Here is a 24,152-nt window from a genome sequence, read left to right as displayed (position 1 = left end):
AAATGTAGTCAGGATTTAAAAATTAGGCTTGTATGTTGTATTTAAAAAATACTCGCTGGACAGTTTTATAAGCAAAAATGAAAGTGGGTATATCAAATGGGCAAAACAAGCAAAAGCGAAAGTAAAAGTGTTTTTTCGGACCCTCTTTCACATCCTGCATGCATTTTCCACCGTTTTTGACTTCCTCCTCGCCACTTTATAGCGTTATTTATCGTTTTATGGTGTCACTCGGCAGAAGAACTATACGGGATTCTTTTTTGGTACCGGGTCCAGTTCAGTGAGCCACCAAAAGATGGCCAACACGGTAAGGACACTATTCCTGGACAAAATGCGATCGGTGTTTTTTTTGTTGTTGTTATACTAGTTGCTAAAAAGGGTTACCCTTTTAGTACATTGTTAAGTCTTTTTTGGCCAACGTATTGTTGGCCATTACGGGTTAAAGTCCATTCAAGGCTTACGTAGTTGCAACGACGTTGTATGTGACCAATAACATAATATAGTTTAAAATAATATATCAGGAGGTACAACACATACTGTTATTAATGAATAACATGAAATAATGTTATAATACATAGCACAACATGTTATAGTCTGCTAGTCATAGGCTAAATGAGGAAGTATACAAGTAGTTATATAGTGTTATATGTTATGCTACGTGATTCTCAGCACTGGGAGTCTGACCAAGCAGGCCTCGAGGAGGATGACGAGGACAAAATGGTGGACATATTGCAAGAAAGAAGAGACAGCAGCGACCTGGGCCATGCCTTCAGGACCTTCAACCCCCGCCCATACAAGGGGGCACTGCCCTGCTCGGCTGCTGACCTCAACAGGGCCGTGCTGGCCTCCGAGGATGTACGCCGCATCATAGAAGAGGTGATCACAATGAATAAAACATCCATTAACTACATATGGAGTCACTCATGCTTCTGTTTTGTTTCATCAGGTGGCCACAGAGACGGGGTCGTCAGTGGAGGCGGTGACAGAGGAAGCTGAGGGTATTCTGAGGGAGATGTCCCAAAACCTCCAGCTGGGCTTCGTCCGTCTGATGGGCTACATGCTCAGCAAAGTGCTGAAGCGCATCTACTCCAGCATCTACGTCAACATGGACGCTCTCCGCCTGGTCACAGCCTCTATTCCTGTCCCTAGTTCATTTGTTCCCTGAAAAGTTGTTCATCTTCTGTTCTGTGCAGCTCCAGCAGGCGGTGGAGGACACGCCCGTCATACTGCTACCCAACCACAGGAGCTACACGGACTTCCTGGTTATCTCCTACATCATGTTTACTTACGACATCCCGTTGCCTGTTATTGCTTCTGGACTGGGCAAGTATTTTTTTATATACATTTTATGTTAAAACTTTATTAATGTGTGTATTTTATTTCATTTTTATTGCATTTTTGTCACAATTGCAATGTTTCTTTAATTTTTCCACATTTGTAATTTAATTTAATATAAAAAATTATTTTTTTCCCCGAGTGACACATTTGATTGGCCACTTGTTGCTAGGCAGATTTCATAGGCTATCATTATTTGATTTGGCTCTCAATGGTAGGACACTGCTCCACAAAAATTTCACCAATTTCAACCTGTAAAAGTGAATAATTTTAATAAATATATATTACTACTAATAATTATAATAATAAGCATAATTATGATTAGAAAATATTATAATAATTATGTTTTTTTGTACCAAACATGTGTGTTTGCTGCTGAGGTGGCTCACCTGTTGATGTGATGTGCAGCTCTAGCCGGGATGAACTTTGTCGGCGAGATGCTGCGTCGCTCCGGGGCGTTCTACATCCGTCGGGACATCGCCTCCAACAGGCTGTACTGTGCGGTGCTGTCCGAATACGTGAAAAGTCTCGTCAGAGTAGGACGCTGTCAATCAAAACGGATCATTATCATGGTAATGTCCCTAAGGAAGTGGTTTCACGTGTTTTACAGACAGGATTTGCTCCGGTGGAGTTTTACATCGAAGGCTACCGGAGTCGCTCCCTGAAATCTTTGACACCCAAGCTAGGTGAGGCCCTCGGCGGTAACGAGTAAATAATACAGCTCAGGTGTGCTACTATGTGCAGGTATGATGCACATGGTGCTGGAGCCCTTCCTGAAAGGTGAGGTGCACGACATCACCTTCGTGCCCATCAGCATCAGCTACGACCGGGTTCTAGAAGAATCGCTGCTGGCACGGGAACTGCTAGGGATCCCCAAGCCTAAAGAGAGCACCTTGGTGAGTCATACTCGCTAAGCCCTTCTTCAAGATTCTCATCAGTCTTAGTTCTCCATTGACAGAGTCTGCTGAAGGTCAACTGGGTCCTGAATGAGGACTACGGTTGCATGCATGTCAACTTGGGGCGTCCCATGTCGGCCAGACAGCTGTGTCATGGCAACATAACGTGGGTCACACACTCCATTTGGAATTATTATTATTATAATCATTCCGTATATACTGTACTGCCCATGCAGGATGGCCAGTTTTTTGTCATTACTCTCACCGCCACAAGAGGGAGACAAATCCACCAGTCAATTTATCAGCTAATTAATTGGAATTATTTCACCCTGTATATTATTCATGACTGTGTGATGAATATATGTTTGAAAAATCAAGATGTCATTAATATTATATTAAATTATTAAATAATTATAATTACAGTGCATTTTCACTGAAGTAAATAATCCACATATTATCATAATTTATAATATATTAAAATCCACTCTAATACAAAAGAACTATTTATGCAATACTATAGTAAAATAAGTAAAATTAAATGTTTAGAAAACGAATTATACTTAAAAAAATAAAACCCACTAATGGAAAAAAAAATCCACATTTCAACACCGTCACTGTTTAGGATTGAAATGATTTTATTTAATTGGTGGATTTGATCCTATTTTTAAAAACAAACTCATTATTTTTCTCTTGAATTGTATTGCTAAACTTTTGAAACACTTTTTTTTAAATTATAAAATAAATTAAATTATAAATATTTAAATTAGAAATAAAATATCGAGGGAAAATTCAAAATTTCAATTTTAAAATTATCGCTGCTCTTGCATAACCTTCTTTGGAAATTAAATTATTTTTCCATTCCATTATTTAAAAAATTCTAATAATTTTTTTGTTATATTTGTATTATTTTACCAGATTATTAGGGTTTTATATCAAATTGAATTGTAATGTTTTAATTTTTTACCTCTATTGGCCATCTTTTACCGGTCGGCCCATCTTAGTGCATGTATCACACTGTCCATCCTTCTATAGAGAGGTTCCTGAGAGGTCGTCAGAGGAGCACCAGGCGTGGGTGAACAGGCTGGCTCATGTGATGGTTCGCAGCCAAGAGCGGGGCTCCTTCACCAGCCCTTGGTCCCTCATGGCCTGCCTGCTGCTCCAGGAGCCCCTCTCTGTCCTGACAGACAGCGGCCTAGCTTGGCGTCAGCTGGCTGAGAGGACGCTGTGGCTTAAGAGGCTGGCGCTGGACTTTGGGGGTCGGCTGAACTGGCCTGGTGAGTCCAAAAAACATCTCTTTAAAAATCCAAGCAAATAAGGGAGTGTGTCAGGTGAGGACACTATGTCCAGCTTGAAGTGAGATCAGACAGATTAGATGAATGTGATGTGGCACAAGCGTTCACACTCACTTAGGGGATGTCCACTGGATTAATGTACTTTAAGTCACTTATCCTAAGAGGACCCCACTGGAGTGTCTCACAAACATGTGGGCACACGTCTCCTCTACCTTCCAGCACACGTCTCCGACTGGGATGTGATGTCATCTGCCGTGGCGCTCCACCACACCTCCATCCACCTCCAGGAGGAGCGCGTTTTCCTGGTTCGGGAGGAAGAAGCGGCAGCCAGCCAGGAGCCAATGACTGCTGAGGACAGCGTCACCAAGATGGCGGCGCCCATGTTGATGATGGCGTCCTACCGCAACCAAACCCTGCACCTGTTCGTCCGTCCGGCCCTCTTGGCCGTGGCGCTGAAGCTCACGGGGTGCAGTCGCAGAGGCAAGCGTTTTTTAAACAGGTGATGCGGGTAACCATGGCAACGTGACATGATGCTGATGATGCATGTTTGTGGTTGCAGGGGAGATCTTTGCCTCCTTCTGCTTCCTTCAGGATGTCTTCCGAAGTGAATTCATCTTCATTCCTGGCAAAGCCTCGGAGGTAAACATGTTAGTGTCATTTTACAGAAAACCTCCAAACACATCAGGATCAGTCAGTGGAGGACAGTGGTACTCTCTTTCACATATTTTCATCAACCCATACGTTTTCTATGCTACTTCATAAAATAATACAACCATTTTATTTTTTATTGCTGAATTTATGTTTTTATTTTAATGTATTTCTCTTTGGTGATCAAGAAATGACAACAGACCTTTATGAAAAGCCAAGGAAATTCAGCTGGGATAGGTGCAGACTCTGGAAGATCTAGAAAGCTTTCTGTGCAGGTTATTGTGTATAGCTGCTCTACAGGAGTCCACAACTTAATCCAAAGGGCCCCAAATGAGCATAATAGGTCCCCTTTAAGGTTCCGATAGCAGCAACGTGGTACAACAGGTACATTTCTGGTGTTTTTAGGACTTTGAGGAGGCGTGTTTGCTCCTGGAGAAATGTGGCGCTGTGCATGTGGTCGGCCAACAGGAAGTGTTGGCGTCAGAGAACGGCGTGGAGGTGTTTTCTTTCCTGCGGGGGCTCCTGCAGCCCTTCATTGACTCATATCAGGTGGGTTTTTTTTAACCTTCGGCAATCATAACCATGATCATCATGTTACGGTTGCATGCTTCCCAGGTGATGTTGGGGTTCCTGTGCGAGCAGGAAGCTAACGTGGTCACAGAGAAAGATTTCCTCCCTGCAGTGAGACGTCTGGCCTCAAAGCTCATCCTGTCAGGTAGAATTAAGAGTGACTCACCTCCTCTAGGGGGAGAGGCTGACGGCCAATCTCCCTCGCCGCAGGTGATCTCCACACCTACGAGGCCCTCTCGTCGGACACCCAAAAGAACGTCCTGTCGTCCCTCAGGAGGCTGGCGGCTGTGACCAAGTTGAAGGCGTGAGTAATTAGATTAGCGGCGGGGAAATCTGTTTGCTTTTAAGCTCATTTTCTCTGCTGCTTCTCCACGCCAAGCCTTGCGGTCTTGTTTGGCAGGTCTGAGCAGAAGCAGTACAGCGTGGACAAAGACGCTGTGGGAAGGATAGCAGACACGCTCTGTGAGAAACAATATTCATGAGTGGTGCTTGATGTATCCCTTCAACAGATCGCTTTTTTTTTTGGTTTTTCCTGACTCTAGCTGGGAAAATCCACCCCCAGATGCTCCAGACTGAACCTGACGCAAGACTTGAGTCCCCATTGGAAGACATCCAAGCTCAGTAGCAGACCACATCCTCGCTCTCACCTCAGCGTGAACCCTTCCTTCGCCTTTTGGCTTCTTTCCTCCATTGCCGTCGGTTCGGAAGATACAGCAGTGTACACACATTTACAGTATATTGGAAATATTTTTGCACTTTTTACTGACAAGGAAAAGGGCAACATTGAGACAAAATAGAAAAAATAGCAAAAATAGTGACTGTAAAGTGATGACATTCAATTTAAAAGTGCTACAAAAATAGAGTTGCAAAGTCAAAATTCAGAGAAATAGTCATAATATTACAAGAAAAAATATGTCATATGTAGTATGTATGTAATAACCCATGAAGTAAGCAGAAAAAAATTATAAAATAGAATCAAACTGGAAAAAAAGTGCTACTATTATTTAAAAAAATAACTTTACGAGAATAACATTTCACTTTTAACAAGTGAAAAATCATCACAAAAACAAACGCAACAGTCAAAGCAGCGGCTTATTGCAATATTCCAAATATATATAGTCATAGTATGACTAGTAGTACTACCACTGTCACATGTACACGTAAATTTTTTAAAAGCACGACATCAAAACAACAGGTGGAACCTGGCTACCACCTTTAAGCATCCGCGGATTTCTAGCCAATCCGACGTCTGAAGAAAGTCAAGCAGGGAAAAGATATGAATGATATAATGTAAATTACATGTCAAATACCATATACCATGTTTCAGACTTTTATTCTTTTTTTAAGCTTCTTGACATACCAATAAATGTGAAACGATTGTAACAAAATGCACCATAGATTTCCTTTTCATATTTTTTTTTCTCATCTTCTTCGTCGCTTTCAACAACAGTGAGCGAGGAGCAGAGGTCAAAGTTCAACGTGCCGTCGTCTCACCGCCCACCAAACAAGCACACTGCAGTTAAAAGGCCTCTTTGAGTGCCCACTGACCAAGCACAGCATCAGGTACACCTGCACCCGCTCCAAAACAACAATGGCTGCCTTTGCAAAGATCATCATTGCAATCATTCTCTCTGGCTCATTTTTGTGTCCCAATGTATTTTAAAGCAGGCTAACTAGGCTACAATCCATGATCTATGCCTTGGTGGAGGTCTGCACTCCAATGGAACATCATTCTAGGATAGGAATCTTTATTATCGGGCACACTGTTTGCAGTAACTACAATATTTTTGCCCTTTGTTCGCAAAAAATGGTACCTTTCAGCATGCAGTACCCCTTAGGTTTGACCTATGCCATCATAAAAACAGTCATGTTAAAAATCAGGTGTATTTGTGTAAGCTAACGCTTCTATTCCTGAAAGGCTGAAAATGTATCAAACCATGCACCCCCACCCGTCTTGTCTGTGCTACTTTTCTGACAAATCCACCACAAGGTAGCGGTTATTCAACCACACACCTGTAAGTTTCCAGCGTTACACCCAATCACTGCTAATGTTGGTACACGCCTTCAGGGGACTGACTAGCACGCATGTGATTGGTTGGAAAACATTCTGGGGGTTTAGTACTAATGATTGACTTTTTGACCCCAACTCATAAGGGTGTCGCACATATTTTGACTCCACAAAAAGTACAAAGTTACCTTGGAGTCCAGTACTTATGCTGGTGCGGTACTTTGGTGCCAATGTCTCACCCCTGCTTTTCAGTCCCTTGAACTTTGGAATATGTGTGCACCTTTTGGACCTGGAAGAAGGTACAAATGGTTACGAGTCTCCAATTGAGGCCTTTGGAGTAAATACAGCGGCGTGAAAAAGTGTTTGTCCCCTCCCTGGTTTCTTATTTCCTTGGATGTTTGTCACACTTAAATGTTTCGGGTCATCAAATGTAAATAGTGATCACTGACAACACAACTGAACACAAATCACTGAAATCATGCTTCCATTTATCACAACAAGTGCTCCAGGTCCTTAAGCAGCAAAACAGCACCAAACCATCACACTACCACCACCATATTTTACTATATTTTTTCTGAAAAGCGGCCAGGGACACACACCTTCCAAAAACTTCACCACAGAGTATTTTCCATAAGGTCTTGGAGAATATGGAGATGTTTTCAGGCAAAATTGAGACAAGCCATAAATGTTCTTTTCATTTTGGTCTTGGCCTGCAGTTCTTTCAATGTTATTTTGGGGTCTTTTTGGTTGGCCGGCCACTCCTGGGAAGGTTCACCACTGTTCCGTGTTTCTGCCATTCGTGGATAATGGCTCTCACTGTGGTTTGCTGGAGTCCCAAAGCTTTAGAAAAGGCTTTTCCGGACTGTTAGATTTCAATCAATCTCAGTTTTGTTTTAACAGGGGATGGCAATCACTTTTTCTACACAGGGCCATCCAAGTCTGGAGTTTTTTTTCTCCCTTAATAAAACATCTTTTAGAAACTGCATTTTGTATTGAGTTGTGTTGTCATTGACTGATATTTAAATTTGTTTGGTATCTGAAACATTTAAGTGTGACGAATATGCAAAAAAAAAGAGAAATCGGAAGGGGCCAAACACCTTTTTCCAACAGTGTACAGTAAGTACATAGATTGTACCTTTCAAAAGGCTCACATGGAGGGTGCATGGTAACGTCAGCTAAATAAGGCAACCAAAATATTAGAAACAACCACAATAATAAATCATCTGCAAAAGCAGTGCTTCTTTCCTCTTCAGATGGTGCAGGTGTCCCTAATGAAGTATCCCCGCGGCGAGGCCTATCTGTACACGGGCGGCACGTCCACCTTGATGCGCAGGGCGCTGACGGGGTCCTGGCAAAAGACGGAGATGTACTCCAGCACTTTGGAGTTGAGCCTCTTCTCGCTCTCCTTGGCGCGGTGGCGCTCCTTGTCCCAGCGCTCCTTCTCGCCGTTCATCTGGGAGAAGAGGTTGAGCTGGATGGCGCGCAGCGTGGCCGCCAGCACATAGGAGCCCCCCTGCAGCGCGTGGCAGAAGGCGGCGCCCACACTCAGAGCGGCGCCCATCAGGTTGGGCATGGTCTCGCAAAGCACGCAGGCGCCCTCCAGGAGGTGCAGCGTGCACGCCCGGCCCGGCGGCGCCCCGTGGTGGTGATGCTGGTGGTAGCCATGGGGGCCGGGGCTCTGCTGGGCGCTGGCCAGCAGGTGGCGTGCGCAGTCGCTGAAGTGTATGGCGGCTCGGCGCAGGGGCAGCAGGGCCAGGTAGAGGTGGCAAGCCGCTTTGGTGAGGGCGTGGAAGAGCAGACGCAGCTCCAGCACGGCGTTACCTGTACAAGAGGAGAGATAGAAGAGATTAGGAGGTGTTGGGGTCAGATTGGAGTCTAATTTAATGCTGTGACTAATGTCAGCCTGCATTAAAGTCTCATGTGGGCGGCAACCGTCACCTGAGCACGCAAGGCACGGCCCCGGATGTCACATGATCAGATAACTAACCAACATCATAACGTGCACTCATAGCATTCCACTAACGCCATTATGACTTTTCAGTCATAATCAAGCAAATGTGTCATAGGAACATACAGTATATCAAGTGTCATGATTGAGCAGCTTTGTTAATATCTCTTGGGATTTTAAGAGATTTTGAATCTCTTTTTGTCAGCTTTTTATCCTTAATCTCATAGTTTCTCATTTTATTTTCTATTATTTGTTAATTAGTATTATTAGTATCTTAAAAATGCCATTATTAAGAATTAAGGAACAAGACTAGGAACATGTTACATTACTATATTTGAGTATATAACGTTAATTTCACAAATTAATAAATTATAATACCATTATAGGACAATCGGCATATGGAAAATGAATGAATATTTACAATTATTGATTAAATACAGCATACATTCCTCTGTGTGTTCACAGAATAATATGTAAAAGAAAAAATACACAAGTTATATAATTAAAATAGTAAAAAAAAAAGCCAATACGGAATAATCAAATAAATAAATAGAATAAATCTAATCTTTACTGACAAAACATGCGGATATCTTAGCATCTTAGTTGAAAAACAACTATAAATCAATTACATTAGACAGTTCCAGTGTATATATTGATGGATAAAGAAAGTGTGTCTTACCATCTATAAAACAGAAAATCCAGAGTAGGACGATACACGCTGCTAAATAAGTAAACCAATCCATGTGATCTCCTCCCGACCTGGACCAGGCAGCGAAAACTAAGAAAAAAAAGTAAGAAAAATGCAAAACCAAAATGCAATCGTCACTTGTGATGGTGATGATGTCTTCCCTGCTGCTGCGTCGTGCGCCTTTACGCACTCACCTCGTCAGCAGGTGTGATTCCTCAGCTTGCAGGAGGGACACCTAGAACACGTCTGGTGCCAAAAGAGCGCATTAGGGCCAGCAAGCTGCAACCTTTTCACCTAGTCTAGTCGTGCACACCTTGGTAGAGTGCTAACAAGGGCTAATGTGTCACCTAGGAGGAAAATAATCTGCTGCATTCTCGATAATAATATCGTAATGACATACAGGTACATGACATTTGACTGTGAATGTATCACTTTTCAAACTAAAACTACGAGAATCCAACATTCAAACTGCTTGTTGGGTGGTGCTAGCAACCTCGGAAGTACTTTTAAGTCTCGTTTTAAAGCGAATCGCTACTTTTACAGGTCTTTGTCGCGGGCTATGACGTCACAAATCATGCGACGTCGTCATGGTAATGGGGGAACGTGCATGCTCGACATCTTCCCGCCCCGTACACCTGCGCGAGGAGAACGAATAACATCATTCTTCACATAATGTCGACAGAAGTCAATAAGTATTGATAAGAGTGTTTTGAGAGAATGTTCAAACATGTTAGGTTGAGGTTAAGATTTTACTTTCGTCGACCTTTTAATCAGTCTCGGTCCACCAAGGTAAGAAGCGGTGACGCAATGCTTTGTGGGAGTGACTCAGCAGCTAGCATCACATGCTAGCTTGAAGTTTAATTTAGCTATGGATGATAACAATTCTACATTACATTTTACAATAATGCAATGCATGCATTTATTATTCATATTTTTACACATGTTTGATGTTGACATTTATTTTGTTTTTTAAAGACATGTGGTCAAAGAAATGCAATGGCGGCATAATCACCTACCACATTCCTTTTCATATAGGACTCGTGACATCCGAGGTAGGTCAGCGCAATATCACAGGTAGCTAAAACGTGAAACAACACAAGTTCTTCCGTTTTTAAGTAATGCTATATTATTAGGCAAATTAGGGCCATAGTGAAAAGAAAATAAGTAGTAAATTTAGCTAATGAGGAAAAAGTTGCACTGTTAAGACAAACAAAAGGAAAAAATAAATAAAATGTTTGTGCGTGAGGAGAATAAAGTCGGAATAACGGCTAGGAGAAAGAGTTGTAATTTGAAGAATTCATACAAAGACAAAAAGTTGTAGCCAAGTAATGTAGTAATTATTTTCCTTTCAATGTGACCTTAATACTATTAATTACTACTTAATGTAATATGCAATAAATATTGATAATCACCATCTTTGACTCACTGACTCAATTTGTCACCTATTGGTTGTTTAGTGTGAAGAAAATGTGGCAAAAGTGTTGCGGTGTTGCTCTACAGGCGCCAGAGCCAAAGTGCGTGAGGTCAGAGGTGAGATTGAGTGCGCCAGTGAAGAAGAGGAACACTTGTGGGTCTGGAAAACAAGGGAAAAGGGTCGACCCCTCAGGGTCGGTAGAAGGTTCAAGGCCAAGGAGAGGCCATCTGTCCTCCTACGCCTCCACCAGGCGACTACAGGTACTGCACCACACCATGCTGCCACTCCAGAAGCACAGAAGCACTAACCCTAACCCTAACTCTGCAGGCGAAAATGGAAGCTGAAAGCAAAGAGATTAAAGAGTTAATGCAACCTTTACTGGACACAGGAGAGGTATAATCAGTAAATTGGAAGTATCAAGTAATTGTCAATATAATGTGTGACTTGTGTCCTCTTGAAGGAGTTGGAGAGCCTCCTCAACAGACATGAAGAAGCTAAGGTGCTGAGGAGGGAACGCATGCGCAAGTGTTGGAAAGAAGACGTATGGGCACCCATCCAGAAGAAAATGGACCAGCACATGTTCACGTGCAACCCGCTGGAAACCAACATGCGGCAGAACTTATACGACCAGTATATCCATCACGGGAACAACAAGGTCTGTCCAGAAAATATTTCAAAACAAAAATTTTTGACTAACGTTGATTGTCTTCATCAGGGCTTTGTGTTTCTAAATACATGCGACCTGAAGGAGTATAACCCGTATCTCCTACACACTGAAAAGCCACACAGGTGCAAGGTGAGTTTGTCATGTGATCTCTGCCAAGGTGTTGGGGGTCATCCTCAATACATCAGCAGGTATATTTATAATAGATTTATATTACAATTTACTGAGCTCACACTGATGATAAAAAAATGAAATAAATCACTGCAAATGACATCAGGACAAAATATTGAGTAAAAAAAAAGAACTACAAAAATATGTAATTTTGTAAATTAATTATAAAATTCACACTGATTAAGCTTAAAGAAAATACTGTGTGTTTATTGGGTTTAATAATCCAGACAAAAAAATACTGCTTAAAAATGTAATGAATTTTGTAATATAAATATGGTAAATGAAGTACATAAAATAAAATAATAAAAATACGAACAATAATACATTTTAGTGAGATCATACTGATGTATGTTTATTGGGTTTAAAAATGGCACACCAAAGCCAAACGTTTTGGCAATAACCCCCCTTGAATGACACTTGCTGTTGGCTTTTGATAAAAGCCTGGGTGGAGGTTCTGCAATATGTTTACACTGACCCAATGCTGACTAAATCCTCACACAGCTCAATGCAGCCAAGCTGAAGGAGACAGAATTACACGAAAGGTCCAAGCTGAAGAGGACGACTCGCTGTGAAGCAGGTACCGGAGTCGTGCAGTAACTATGACACGCATGATGGCCGTTATATATGAGTATGTATCCTATGTTGGTGTGATTTAGGATGTCAGTACAGGTGGATCTCTCAGAGCGAGCCCCAGCCTCCCGAGGCCGACGTGCAATCATCGGATGCCCCTAAAAGCATCCCTGCCGACAGGTGTGACTGTTGTAATGCTACCAGATATGCATGTTTCATGCTTGTCATTAACATCCACATTAACATGTGCTGTGCAGATTGAACGTACCGTTCCACATACGTGAGACTGCCATGTCTGATGGAAGGTGCCATCATCACAGCTGCTGGTTCTCCACACAACATTAAAGTCCTTTTAATGTTGTGAGGGCCCCAAACAAAGACAAATGTTTAGCAGTATGGACAGTATATACAATTTATTCTCACCAGTGATTGGCAATTCTATTCACATTTCAATGTTAGCAGTAGAAAGAATGTAAAGGCACATCTAAGTGAGTCTTTTTGACAATATTGCCTGAAGTGTGTCTTATTTGGGCGGCTCATAGAGCTGCAGGTCCAGCCTGACCCAGACTTCTCCAGTGGGGACTTCGTGCAGCAGCAGACGCCGACTGGCAGCCCCTTTGCTCTCCATTTCCTTCTTGATGGTCGCCACGGGAACCTCAGTGCGGCCCAGGAAGTCTAAAAAGTCAGAATGTTTTGAGTTAGTTACACATTCACAGGTATAAATTCAAAAATATGTTCATGATCGTCCTTCATTTTTGACCAAATACTCCCACTGACCGTCTGGTGAGAACTGGTCCTTCTCAAACACGGTGATGCACAGCACGTCTTGGTAGAGGTCTTTGATGAAGAACTGGCAGTTGAAGTTCCACTTGGGGTTGAGGGTGTTGCTGGCAGGTCTGGAGGTGTAGCACTGAGCCCCCATGGTCAGCTCGCAGTAAGGGTTGCTCTTACCTGCAAGGGATAAAAAGGATGGTGTGACTGTGAATGTCAAGGTTGTCTCTGAGGAATTAGCGTACCGTTGGGCTTGCAGGCTTTGAGCTCCTGAGCCTCAGAGACAGTCACCAGCAGCCTGCCGATGCCACTGGTCTTCAGAGAGCGAGCTTGAAAAGAACAACATGGACACATTAGGGGGAGAGAGAGGTGACCACCCTCACAGAAACATCTTACAACTCACCTTGATACGCCTTCTCCCTTTTCTTCTTCTCCGTCTCGATGAAATGCTCCGATGCTGCTTTGATTTTCTGCACCCATGTTGCCCTGACGGACAACACACAGGCCACAACAATAGGAAGAGGTGTACCTAATAAAGTGTCAACTGTGCCTAATCATATGAGCCTAATCCCACCTTTCATTCAAGGTCTCGGTCCTGAGTGAGTATACGCGGTCGATGTGTGAAACGTGGAAGAGCGGCTCATCGCTGGAAGGGTCAGCCGGCATTTTCACCAAAACCTCGTTCAGGAAAAGCGGCTGCTTGGGACAAAATTTTAAAAAACGGGTTGGGGGTTGTCGATTGACGCAAAAACCACACAGCGGCGGCGTCAGCCTTGCTTACCGTCTTGTACATCTTCAGCTGGATGCTGCTCTTGGGGCTGAAGAGCTTGTCCGGACCGGAGGAGGAGAAGGTCTTGGCGGCGTGCGTGAGGAGGAGGAAGTCGTTGAAGAGGAAGGCCCACAGTTCTCTGCTGCTCTTGGACTTGTGCAGACGCCCGCTGTGGAGGAGCTTGCGTGGGCCCAGGCAGTTTGTCAGCGAGTTAAACACCAAGTGCTGCAACACAGCATACGTAACGTCAACACTGGTGGGTTGCATTCGTCACCTTTTTTTATAGTCAATACAGAGCTCCACCCATTGAAAGTGAAAGGAGCCTGTTAAATGGCTGTGGAATGACACCGGAAAAAGACTAAGCTGACCTCTATGGCTCCGTCACACTGCACGTGGCCCTGGATCCACTCCAGGCGATCCGAGTTCTCCTTCTCCCTGACACCCTCGTTGACCTGAGAGCAGAGCTCCTCGGCCCGCTCCAGAGCCTCTCTCAGGGTGACATGGTCAGCGTGATGGTCAGCGGTGTGCTCCAGGATCTGTGCCACAAACCATTCTCCTGTCATTCTGTTACAAATAGAGGTTATACTGTGGGGATGTTCACGTGCACGCTCCATACATTCTTTATGAGCAGAGGGTAGCGTGTGATTCTCTGCATGGGCTTCAGGAGGAAGCTGGACAGCGGCATCCCTTTACAGCGGTAGTTGGTGGCGATTTTCTACTCAAGAAGAGATTAAAAGTTAAGAGATAAGGGTTTCTTTCACTAGTTGCTATTTGAAATAACACAAAAACGTGTCACGACCAAAATGAAACGCCGTCCTACTTTGAGGAAGTCCTTGAAGTCAGGCTGATTGTGTGTTTTGCTCTGCAGGAGGGCGGCGGCGTTGAGCTGGCAGGAGCAGAAGCGGATGTATGGCTGCATGTGCGTCAGCTCCGACGCCAGCAGGTCACCGATGAGCTGGACAGGCATGTTCTCTCCTCCCGTCTTCTTGCGGACACGCAGCGCCCTGAAAAGCAAACGTCCACAGACATGAAGGCAAGGCGGCCACCAGACGTGTGAACGTAGACTAACAGTACGCGGCTTACTTGAGGAGTTTGGTGTTACACATGATTAACTCTCTCCAGTTTACAAAGATCACGGCCATCTCGCTTTCTGTCAGTCGACCAGAGTCAGACATGGGCTGGTAGAACACCTGACACCGACCACGCAGTTCGTTATTCATACACAAAATTGTTTACAAAACTAACTAAAATAAGTTGAATGAATAGGTATTTCCTAAAATAGGATATATACAGTACATATGCAAAATAGAATACAAAATACCCATAAAAAATGAAAACAAACATGTCAATCTTTAAAATGAATATAGCTGAACAAATATATAATAAAAAAAACTATGCTTGCATTCATTAATTTATTTATTCAGATGATTATTCCCTTTATTTAATTCCTTGTGTTCCCCTCCTAGCCCAAATGCAACAATGGACACATTTCAAAGATCGTTTTACCACAATGTGACAGTATGTACTACAGAAAATAGAGGTATCTAGGAGAAGTGTGTGTGTGTGCACACGGACCTCGAGCACCAGCTCCAGGTCGTCTACGTAGGTCTCCTCGGTGTGGATGAGCTCGTGGATGTAACCCTGCCTCTTCCTTTCCTGGGGGGTCATGGTGTCTAGGGTCTTCAGGTCAGCACACCCTGTCTCTCACACATACACACATACACACAATACACAACAGCACCACCCCCCGTGACACAAACACCACACATGTATGTGTGTTAAAATCCCTTTCTGTTTATTCTGATCCTTATTGTCATCAGTGGTTGAGATGATTTACACAAGCTATGAATAAGAGTGAGGCACGTTGTAGTTGTTGCGGATGGCTGAGAAGGAAGAAAAGAAAGCCCCGTTCATGATTGCATAGGCCTGAATGGAGGAAGACTGGCGTAGTTGACGTGCTACTGGAGGCGGAGGACCGCTTCGAGGCTCAGAGATGCCACAGCAAATAAAATGCTGGTAATGGGATGTCAGGTCACGTGGATGGAGTGACAGGTTCTTTTAGTCCATGCAATGCCAAGCACAGGTCACATGGGCTGATTTGGGGGCTTTGAATTAGAAAACTAGATGACTTTGGGTACACTGAAAGATATCCCCTATCAGAAGTGTTGCCTTTACAAAGATAATAATGCTCTTTTTTTTCATTTCTATTAACTAGTATCTAGTACACTATCATGGCGGGGGTAGTTTCCTTAATATTTAAACTTTAAGCAACTTTAATAGTAAACTTTAATAGTATTTTTGTAGTACGACTTTTTTCTCTTAATATATTCTTATAAAATTTCATTTTTGCATGCCAATAAAAAAATACCCCATGGGTCGCACTGGACATGGTGACATTTAAAATAGCTGAAAAACAGGATAATACGAGACCTTTAATGGAGTTCAGATTTTTTGGCCTGCCCTTAAGTGCTATATTAAATTCATATTGGTAAAACTACACGTCTTTCAATAATTTTTAAAACTTTTTTGGCTAAACTGTCTCTAAAGCCCACTTCAAGGGACATCCTCTTTGTTAGTCGGAAATAAAGTCAAGCAGCAGAAGCGAGTGAGTGGTGGAAGAAAGATAAAAAAAAAACCAAACAAAAAAAACCAAAACCCAAAGCATCCTAAGTCCTAAAAGCAGGCTGGTGTCGTTCTTGCAGACGACCGGGCTTCTGGGTTGCGGTAAGGGGAGAGAAAGGAGGACGAAGGAGGAGGAGGAGGAGAAGGAAGAGGAGAGGAAAGCCCACATCCTATAGAGGAAACAAAGGAGAGATGAAGCGGAGGAGGGGAAGGTGAGCCGGATGAGGGAGAGATAGCAGACATTAATATAGCAGGAATATTAATGCGGGGCATGCACATGCATTAATAAGAGTATAACAATCATAAATGTACATAAATCATAATGATTGCATGCTCCTAATCTATGTTCTCTTTTTGTGGTCTTAAAGGGGGCCTATTATGCCTTGTGGGCCAAAAATGTCTAATATTTTAGGCAAAGATCCCAGTGTGCCCGTGTTCACCGTTGTTGCCTCGGTGATGAACTGAGATTAAAACTTACCGTGGTTGTTTTTGCGTTTGTAAGGAGAACTGACTGTGCCTGAAGTAGACCAATAAGAACTTCAAAGGAAGGGACTAGTGCTAACGACACGGGTCACGTCCCGGGTGTTCCTGCTAAACTAAAGACACCCCACCCCGTTCCACTCACATTGCTGGCTGGGGTCCGACTCGGTGGTCATCTTGATGTAGTTGGTGGGCAGCAGGCCCGTGACGCCGTTGGCATCCCCCTTCCACCAGTCGGGGTTGGTCTTGTCCAGGACGTTGATCAGCTGACCTTTGGAGAAGCTGAGCTCATCGCTGTTGGCGGCCGTGTAGTCGTACATGGCGATGACTTGGCACACTGAGGACGTCCATTAGCAACAACGTTGACACAAATACATATGATGCCCGACGGGGTGCGTGGTGGTCGTCTACCTGGCAGGGGTGAGGGGGATGACTTGTTGCTGGAGGGTCCCAGAAGTTTGACATTAGAAGACAGAACCCAGCCTCTCTGACGCTTCTTGCCTCGAGCCTGGAACGGAATTATGCCTTACTTGTAATATTTAGAACGCATACTGCATCCAACCTAAACCTTAGCTTTACAGATGCCACCTGTGTGGTCATGTCCACCAACCTGCAGTTCTCCCATCCACCACCCGGAGGAGTTCTTGGCCAGGACCACGATCAGCTGCCCGGGGGAGAGATGCAGATGATGCGTTGTTGTGGCTAAGACGGCGGTGACGGCCTGGGCGATCTCTGGCGACCAATCAGAGACAAGCATGGCTAAATATTCTGCTCATAGCCTGAGTGTTTGTGTACATGTGTTTAAATTCTCACCAGGCTTCTTAGTGGCCGCCCCAGGTCTCGACATCTACGTGAATGAATGCGATATATTTAGTATGTAGCGTAAACGTACATGAAGTACTAGTATTAGTACTATGACATGACCATGTTACCTCTGGTTCCACAGGCCTGACATAGTTGGAGGGGAAGACTCCGTTTTGGTCTCCGATGCATCCTCGCCACCACTCCCCTTCACGTTCTGTCACCATGACAACATCGCCCTCTTCAAAGGTCAGGTCGCCCGCTTCTGGGCTCTCGTACGTGTACAGGGCCACGTATTCTGTTGTGGGTACACACAAGCCGGCGTCACAAGTGGCGGAACGTTGGGAGCGTCCGGCTCCAACGTACCTTCCAGCTGAGCGCCATCACCGACGTCCATTGCCTCCATGCTTTCAACGACAACAACACAAATGTAAGTCATTCAATCTCACGTCATAGAAAGTGATGCGTCTCCTCTTACTCCGCCTCCATGACGACGCAGCTTCTGGGAAACCATCCCCGCGTCCCCTTCAGCTGCCCCAACCACCAGTCGTCCCTCTGCTGCAGCACGTTGACAACATCACCCTGCGACAAGCTGAGCGGAACGTTACTGACGTCACCCTCGCCGGGCGGGAGGTGTGTTTCGGAGGGGCCGGGCGACCAGGCGGAGATGACCCGAGCCAGGAGAGGCGTCACAAACTAAGGGACGGAATGACGACGGCTGTCAACGTGTAAGAGTATGCATTTCACACTTGTCATGTTTATTATTGGCCATCCTTTTATTTTTACTATGGACTCCCCTGACCCGGTGCATTACCGCCACCTCCAGGACTGGAGTGGAACTGGAGTTGTTGTTTTTTTACACTTTGTATTCATTGTGATTCTGCAGGTGTACCTAATAATGTGTCTGGTGAGTGTAGTAGAGAGAGAGTGTGTTATCTGTGGGGAGAAGACCCACATAGAGGGAAGCTATAAATATAAAAGTAGGCTGTGTGTGTGTGTGTATAATGTGTAAACATAAGCAAACTGTACTAGACTTGAATCCCACCCACTGTACAGATTTGCTTCCTACCTGGCATGTATCTGATTGGACAGGAAGGCCCCCGTCTCCTGATATTTCACACCCATCTGGGATTCTACACACCAAGAAGCGAAAGCGGGATGTCACCATAGCGCTAAAGATAGAGCTGGTCACTTGCTAGTTGTAGGATTAATGGCTGTGTCCCAATACTTGTGTCCACTTCGACTACCTGGAGTCAGGAAGCTGTGGCTGTCCAGGGGAGGGGGGACCGTGGGAGGCGGGGCCGGTCTCAGCGGAGGTGGGGCCAGAGCATTTCTCCGCATAACTGTGAGGGAACCAGCCTCTGTTGCCACGGTAACTGCCGCACAGCCACCCGGGCTCGCCTTTAGTCTGCTCGTCCACCTGCGTGACGGGCAATACGGCTTTAGTCAGCGCAATAAAGTGTGTGTGTGTTTGTGTGTGTGTGTGTAAGAAACAAACCTCAATGAGGCACTCGGCGTCAATGCTCAGCTCATCCTTGTTGCGAGCCGAGAAAGAGTACAAAGCTCTGTAAAGAGTCACCTTGGAGGATTTCCTCTCCTCCTCCTGCTCCTCCTGCCTTCTGGCCTCTTCCTCCTCCCTTTTTCTTCTTCTCTCGTCTTCCTCTCGCTCCTCTTCCCTCTTCCTCTTCTCCTCCTCCTCCAACTTTGCCCGCCTGTATTAAACAAATGAAGTGTCATATAGAGCATCTTCATAATGGAGGATCTTTGACTGGCAAATGCATGTTTCTGACTTGATTTTACAAATCATACCTGGCTGCCGCATCCTCTTCCTCCTTCCGCCGTCTTTCACGGTCCTCCTCCTCCTTCTTCCGTCTTTCACGGTCCTCCTCCTTCCTCCGCCTTTCTCGTTCCTCCTCCTCCTCCTTCCTCCGTCTCTCTCGCTCCTCCTCCTCCTCTTTCCTGCGTCTTTCTCGCTCCTCCTCCTCCTTCCTCCGCCTCTCACGCTCCTCTTCTTCCTCTTTCCTGCGTCTTTCTCGCTCCTGCTCCTCCTTCCTTCGCCTTTGGCGCTCCTGCTCCTCCCTGCGTACCTGCAGCTCCCGCAGCTTCTCCTCTTTGACCCTGTGCAGGTTGTCCAGGACAGACTGCTGCTTGGCCTGCTTCTCCCTCAGCTCCTGAAAGAAGAAGAGACAATAACCCTGCAGCTTTGGTCAAAGAGAGGTACTCCTTTGACAATATATTGACTGTAGTACTTGTAGGTTGCGTGTGTATTTACCCTCATCCTGGCTAGAATTCACATCAGAAAACAAAGGCAAGAATGCAACATGGCGACATTACGAAGAAAGGAAACGATGAAAGTGCAAGAGAAAGAATGGAGGACAGCAGGAGAGATAACCTTAATGAGAAGGAAGAGCTGGCAGAGACAAGCCAGCAGAGACAGAAGACCACGCAGGAGACAGTCATCCATGTCCCCCAGCTGATGGTGACGATGCGAGAGGGTAAGGGATCACATGCATGGAAGGATGGAAGACAGCAAGAATAATAATGGGTGGAATTAAACAAACATCCGGGTTGCAGGATGAAGAGAAAAAAGGACAAGAGGTTGAAAGTGTTAAGAAGAAGTTATAAGCAGAGAAAGACAAGCTTCACATTATAAAAAAAGAAAGATAATACAATCTAAAATGACATTGTGTTACCAAGTAAACAAACAACAAAACTTTTGAGTAGATCTAACTTTTTTTTTTTCTTACATTTTTACACTTTTGGTCAAATGATAACCCTCTTATTTTTAATCGTTTTGATACAAAATATGCAGACAAAAACATTTTTCTATACAGACATCCCTCGTCTGTCGTCTTTAAGTGGTTAAAGACCCGACTGCCATAAGATAATTTACGCAAAGTGAGATTTGATATTAATAAATTGAATATTTTCATAGTTGGGGCATAACATTTTTTTTACCACTTCCACACAGAATGTGAGGAGAACACTCTACCATGTGGGTTGTGCCACGGATGACTCCAGTGTTACGGTAATGTGATATAACGAGCAGAATACTACATATAACTTATATAATACTTTTTGGACTAAAAATCCACCACGAAACAGCCATCATTTATTACATAACTTTTGATAAGAGTGATGTAGCGATGTTCAAAACAACATGGCCGACTGTATTCTATGTTAAAAGAATGAAATACAGTTAAGATAAAAATATACAGGACCAGTCAAAGGTTTAAATGTGACTGGTACTGCATACCTTATTTGAATTGTAGTATATTTGACGTTAAGCATACTTCCTATACGCAGAAGTGACGCAATGATGATGAAGAAGCCCTGACCTTCAGGTCCTTGTTGTACTGCTCCATCTGGGCCAGCTTGTCGGTGGTTTCCTTCTCCAGAGCGTCAAGCTGGTCTTTCAGTTTCCGACAGTTGACGCCTTTGTCAGCCACGTTCACGGCCAGCGAGGCCAAGGTCGCCGCTGTGAGACGCCACGAGGGCATCATTAAAACGGTTATTCAGTCAGCACTTTTTGACCTGCACTTACATGACATTTTGTTGAGGTTCATGTTCCTCAGCTTCTCGTTCAGCTTCTGCTGCTCTGGAACCAGCAAGGAGAGCTTCCTCTGCCATTCCTGAGGAGGTGCAGACACAAGCGTTACTCCCAGCCAGTGTCAAACGGAGCAGGAAGTATCATGATGTTCATTTCCACCTCAAACTGAAGCTGCAGGGTGTTGATCTCCACGATGCGCGCGTCTCTCTTCTGATTGATGAGGTCCACTTCCGCTTTCTGGATCCTCCTCTTGCTTTGAGCGTCTCGGAGGCGGTCGGAGATCTGTTTGTGCTTGTTGCCCTGAAACGGGGGGCGGACATGTGAACATCCACGCATCATCTGCTCCCCCGCAGTAGCACCGCCGGGCGGGAAAGTCTCACCACAGCCTCCAACTCCAACTCCAGACTCTTCTTCTTGGCTCGGAGCTGGGAGATCTCCTCCTGCTCCCCCTCTCGCCTCCTGGTCAGCTCCTCCCTCTTGCTGCGCTCCCACTGCTCACGTCGCTGACGCTCCAACTCCTGCTTGGCTGCCTGGAGGCAGGGAACACCGACACCGACTTCATATCTGTACATCCTAAACCACACGTGGGATACCTTGTGGTCCACCTTGTGGTCCACCTTGTGGTCCACCTTGTGGTCCACCTTGTGGTCCACCTTGTGGTCCACCTTGTGGTCCACCTTTCTCTCACCTCCTTCCTCTCCAACTCCCTCAGCCTCTCCGCCTCCCGTTGCCTCTCCATCTCCCGCTGCCTCTCCAGGCGTCGCTCCTCATCCAGCCGCCTGCGGTTCTCCTGCTCCCGGGCCTCCCTCTCTCTCCGCTCCTGGGCCTCCCGCTCTTCCCTGGCCCTCCTCTCGCGCTCCTTTCTTTGCGTCTCCTCCAGGGCCAGACGCCGCTTTTCCAGCTCGGCGCTGCCTCGGGCAAAATTCTCCTTCAGCTTGTCCTCGAAGGATACTGGAAAAAAAAAAAACAAGAACAGGCTTTTGGTATCTTCTCAAGGGACAATACTACAGTAGTCAACTTGGATATACTACATACTTAGTGTACAGCTTGTATAGCAGTATAGATTTACTATCAACACACAGCCAATATTATCGAAGTAGCTGGCAACACCAGTGGGCAGCAAAATAACGGTGTCCTCCGGGGGGCCAGCGTGGCCAAGGTCTGGGGCTGCATGAGTGCTGCCAGCACCATCAAAGGTTACTATTTACTATGAGCAACTTCTTTTTGTGCTTACAAATTAACTAAATCAAATTAATTAACTAAACGCAAATATCACTTTAAATATTATTTATACAGAATACAAATGAGGTTCATTTAAATCCTTGGGCCATTTAATAACTACAAAAATGTTGTTAATGTAAATTAAATAAATATTTGTTACATTCAATACTCATTCATTCATTCATTTTCTACCAAAAAATAAAAAAATATATTACATATTAAAATAAAATTAAAATGTTCATTATAAACAAATAAAAAAACAAATTAAATCTAAAAATATAAGTTTCTTCTGGGCCAGAAATAAAAATTATAATTAAAAAATATATAAAAATAAAATAAATAAAAATAAATATAATTTTAAAAAATCATTTGGGAAGGGGTCAGGGCAGGCCTGAATGGTAAAAGGCCTCAGGGAAGATCCAGGACACGTTGGAGAGATTATGTTTCTCAACTGGCCCGGGAATGCCGCAAGGAGCTGGAGCAAGTAACCGGGGACCCGACCTCGGATCAGCGGAAGAACACGGATGGATGGAGGAATTCCATTCTTAAAAATAACAGGCAATGCGAACAAATCCAGGGAATACAGCTAAGTTTCATTTAAGCCGGGTATTTAATCATCAGACATACCGCCGCTCTTGGTCTTCTGTGCTGGTTCTACCTCCAGTGGGTCGACTAAAGTGGGACTACCGCCGTAAAATCCGGTGCCGTTAACAAGCTCACTGGACTTGATTCCTCCTCTGAAATCAGAATCCACGCATGTTTCTACGTACAGTTTCATATCACAGACGTGTACAGTCATTCTGCCGCGTGAGGTACCGAAGAGGAGGCGGCACCAGGTCTTGGGGCAACGTGAGCGGTAGCGGCCGGCCGGTTTTAGCCATGTCCACCAGGTGCATTGCCAGGATGAACTCGTCGGCCCGCAGCTGGCCGTCCTTGTCCACGTCAGCGAGGTTCCTGCATGTACGCCATACGTCAAAATGCCGCGTCCTACAGTAAATAAAGCTCTCCTTACCAGATTGTAGCCAGCTGAGTCTGAGTCAGATTGGATGCAATCAACGCGTTCCTCACTTGAGGGCCTAAATAAAACAGCACACATTTCTTATTCCTTTCAGCTTGGACTGCCAATTGTGTTTATTTAGTGCGTACCCGACAAGTAGCCACTCATGAGCTTGTCCAGCGTGTTGAACTGCTGACGGTACTTCAGTCTGGAAGCTTGCGGCACAGCCCAGTCGCTGGACGCCGTCTTGGGAGAGTTACTGGCTAGCGACGTGGTGGAGGAGGAGTTGGAACTAAAACACACATTATGTTTTTTTTCATCGAGTGCTTGTATGGATAATGCCGTGTTGTGTAATGGTAATGGTTTTATTTCATTTGAACATGCATCAGATTACAATTGAATGCATCACATAATCAGACTATCACCGTGAAATGTGGCAGCCCACTCTCCAATTACCTGCTCTTGTTTTGTTGTTGCCTACACCTTCCTACGAGCCACGCTTTTCTTCCTTTCCTTCCTCTGCCCTCTGCTCTATTAGATGCCTTACCAGAAGGAATGGCCATCCAAAAAGAATACATAAACGCCTCCTTTTTATTCCACCCTGGCTGAAGTTAACTTTACCGTTACAGTCGCATTTATTTGTACCCAGCGTCATAAGCCTTTAGCTTCATTGCTAATCCAAAGCAAAACAAGGCGGGGTAACAGGGTAGGGTAACAGTATGGGCGGGGCAAAATCATGT

At 44.7% G+C, this 24,152-nt stretch overlaps 4 protein-coding genes across 9 annotated transcripts in view; 2 read left to right on the top strand and 2 right to left on the bottom strand.

Moving 5' to 3' along the window:
- The first annotated feature begins 102 nt into the window (after window positions 1-102).
- Window positions 103-6,130, top strand: gnpat2 (glyceronephosphate O-acyltransferase 2). The gene is made up of 16 exons (XM_078799095.1): window positions 103-304; window positions 667-873; window positions 944-1,120; window positions 1,191-1,320; window positions 1,741-1,868; window positions 1,943-2,018; window positions 2,077-2,228; window positions 2,291-2,394; window positions 3,261-3,502; window positions 3,740-4,000; window positions 4,080-4,159; window positions 4,574-4,717; window positions 4,784-4,883; window positions 4,949-5,042; window positions 5,139-5,200; window positions 5,281-6,130. Exons 1-16 carry the CDS (start codon window positions 293-295, stop codon window positions 5,361-5,363), a joined length of 2,052 nt encoding a protein of 683 aa, XP_078655221.1. The 5' UTR covers window positions 103-292; the 3' UTR covers window positions 5,364-6,130.
- LOC144902122 (uncharacterized) lies at window positions 6,068-10,559 on the bottom strand. Of its 2 annotated transcripts, none has more exons than XR_013630393.1 (3): window positions 9,374-9,570; window positions 7,882-8,567; window positions 6,068-7,035 (listed from the first exon to the last, which is right to left on the bottom strand). XR_013630393.1 is itself a non-coding variant. In XM_078799094.1 (3 exons), exons 2-3 carry the CDS (start codon window positions 9,435-9,437, stop codon window positions 8,041-8,043), a joined length of 591 nt encoding a protein of 196 aa, XP_078655220.1. In that variant the 5' UTR covers window positions 9,438-9,472; window positions 9,577-10,559; the 3' UTR covers window positions 6,068-8,040. The 2 variants fall into 2 exon arrangements, 1 of the variants encoding a protein (XP_078655220.1); XM_078799094.1 differs by adding an exon at window positions 9,577-10,559 and having other exon boundaries at window positions 6,068-8,567; window positions 9,374-9,472.
- On the top strand, window positions 9,252-13,739 carry fam228a (family with sequence similarity 228 member A). The gene is made up of 9 exons (XM_058056382.2): window positions 9,252-10,171; window positions 10,358-10,434; window positions 10,883-11,056; window positions 11,124-11,189; window positions 11,257-11,451; window positions 11,512-11,592; window positions 12,133-12,208; window positions 12,288-12,381; window positions 12,459-13,739. Exons 2-9 carry the CDS (start codon window positions 10,360-10,362, stop codon window positions 12,544-12,546), a joined length of 849 nt encoding a protein of 282 aa, XP_057912365.2. The 5' UTR covers window positions 9,252-10,171; window positions 10,358-10,359; the 3' UTR covers window positions 12,547-13,739.
- itsn2a (intersectin 2a) overlaps window positions 11,877-24,152 on the bottom strand; it is a 26,468-nt gene continuing 14,192 nt past the window's right edge. The window contains exons 8-40 of one of the 5 annotated variants that reach the window (XM_058056368.2): window positions 23,562-23,704; window positions 23,428-23,491; window positions 23,232-23,369; window positions 23,043-23,152; window positions 21,883-22,145; window positions 21,575-21,724; window positions 21,354-21,494; window positions 21,189-21,276; window positions 20,983-21,122; window positions 20,037-20,117; window positions 19,454-19,815; window positions 19,143-19,356; window positions 18,892-19,064; window positions 18,714-18,777; window positions 18,123-18,340; window positions 18,011-18,051; window positions 17,776-17,942; window positions 17,657-17,690; window positions 17,454-17,575; window positions 17,255-17,351; window positions 16,989-17,180; window positions 16,842-16,880; window positions 15,317-15,438; window positions 14,825-14,931; window positions 14,562-14,745; window positions 14,358-14,456; window positions 14,110-14,277; window positions 13,754-13,966; window positions 13,547-13,668; window positions 13,376-13,458; window positions 13,218-13,301; window positions 12,979-13,152; window positions 11,877-12,876 (exon numbers count right to left, since the gene is read on the bottom strand). In XM_058056368.2, the coding sequence (XP_057912351.2) occupies window positions 12,725-12,876; window positions 12,979-13,152; window positions 13,218-13,301; window positions 13,376-13,458; window positions 13,547-13,668; window positions 13,754-13,966; window positions 14,110-14,277; window positions 14,358-14,456; window positions 14,562-14,745; window positions 14,825-14,931; window positions 15,317-15,438; window positions 16,842-16,880; window positions 16,989-17,180; window positions 17,255-17,351; window positions 17,454-17,575; window positions 17,657-17,690; window positions 17,776-17,942; window positions 18,011-18,051; window positions 18,123-18,340; window positions 18,714-18,777; window positions 18,892-19,064; window positions 19,143-19,356; window positions 19,454-19,815; window positions 20,037-20,117; window positions 20,983-21,122; window positions 21,189-21,276; window positions 21,354-21,494; window positions 21,575-21,724; window positions 21,883-22,145; window positions 23,043-23,152; window positions 23,232-23,369; window positions 23,428-23,491; window positions 23,562-23,704 (4,549 nt within the window). In that variant the 3' untranslated portion in view covers window positions 11,877-12,724. Of the gene's footprint in view, window positions 12,877-12,978; window positions 13,153-13,217; window positions 13,302-13,375; window positions 13,459-13,546; window positions 13,672-13,753; window positions 13,967-14,109; window positions 14,278-14,357; window positions 14,457-14,561; window positions 14,746-14,824; window positions 14,932-15,316; window positions 15,439-16,841; window positions 16,881-16,988; window positions 17,181-17,254; window positions 17,352-17,453; window positions 17,576-17,656; window positions 17,691-17,775; window positions 17,943-18,010; window positions 18,052-18,122; window positions 18,341-18,713; window positions 18,778-18,891; window positions 19,065-19,142; window positions 19,357-19,453; window positions 19,816-20,036; window positions 20,118-20,982; window positions 21,123-21,188; window positions 21,277-21,353; window positions 21,495-21,574; window positions 21,725-21,882; window positions 22,146-23,042; window positions 23,153-23,231; window positions 23,370-23,427; window positions 23,492-23,561; window positions 23,705-24,152 lie in introns of all 5 variants that reach the window. The other 4 variants (XM_078799091.1, XM_078799092.1, XM_058056369.2 and 1 more) reach the window with 4 other exon arrangements.

Source organism: Doryrhamphus excisus, linkage group LG19, assembly GCF_037039965.1.
Source record: "Doryrhamphus excisus strain RoL-2023G ecotype Guam linkage group LG19, RoL_Dexc_Guam_v1.1, whole genome shotgun sequence".
Classification (NCBI taxonomy): Eukaryota; Metazoa; Chordata; class Actinopteri; order Syngnathiformes; family Syngnathidae; genus Doryrhamphus; species Doryrhamphus excisus.
Note: the sequence above shows the minus strand (reverse complement) of the source record. Positions and strands in the feature narration are given on the sequence as shown.

Coding starts and splice junctions, on each gene's coding strand:
- gnpat2 (XM_078799095.1), top strand. Junction 1,121..1,190: donor ACATGGACGCTCTCCGCCTG/GTCACAGCCTCT, acceptor TGTTCTGTGCAG/CTCCAGCAGGCGGTGGAGGA. Junction 2,395..3,260: donor CTGTGTCATGGCAACATAAC/GTGGGTCACACA, acceptor ATCCTTCTATAG/AGAGGTTCCTGAGAGGTCGT.
- LOC144902122 (XM_078799094.1), bottom strand. CDS start 9,437: ATGGATTGGTTTACTTATTTAGCAGCGTGTATCGTCCTACTCTGGATT. Junction 8,568..9,373: donor GATTTTCTGTTTTATAGATG/GTAAGACACACT, acceptor CCTCTTGTACAG/GTAACGCCGTGCTGGAGCTG.
- fam228a (XM_058056382.2), top strand. CDS start 10,360: ATGTGGTCAAAGAAATGCAATGGCGGCATAATCACCTACCACATTCCT. Junction 11,190..11,256: donor CTTTACTGGACACAGGAGAG/GTATAATCAGTA, acceptor GTCCTCTTGAAG/GAGTTGGAGAGCCTCCTCAA. Junction 11,593..12,132: donor AAAAGCCACACAGGTGCAAG/GTGAGTTTGTCA, acceptor ATCCTCACACAG/CTCAATGCAGCCAAGCTGAA.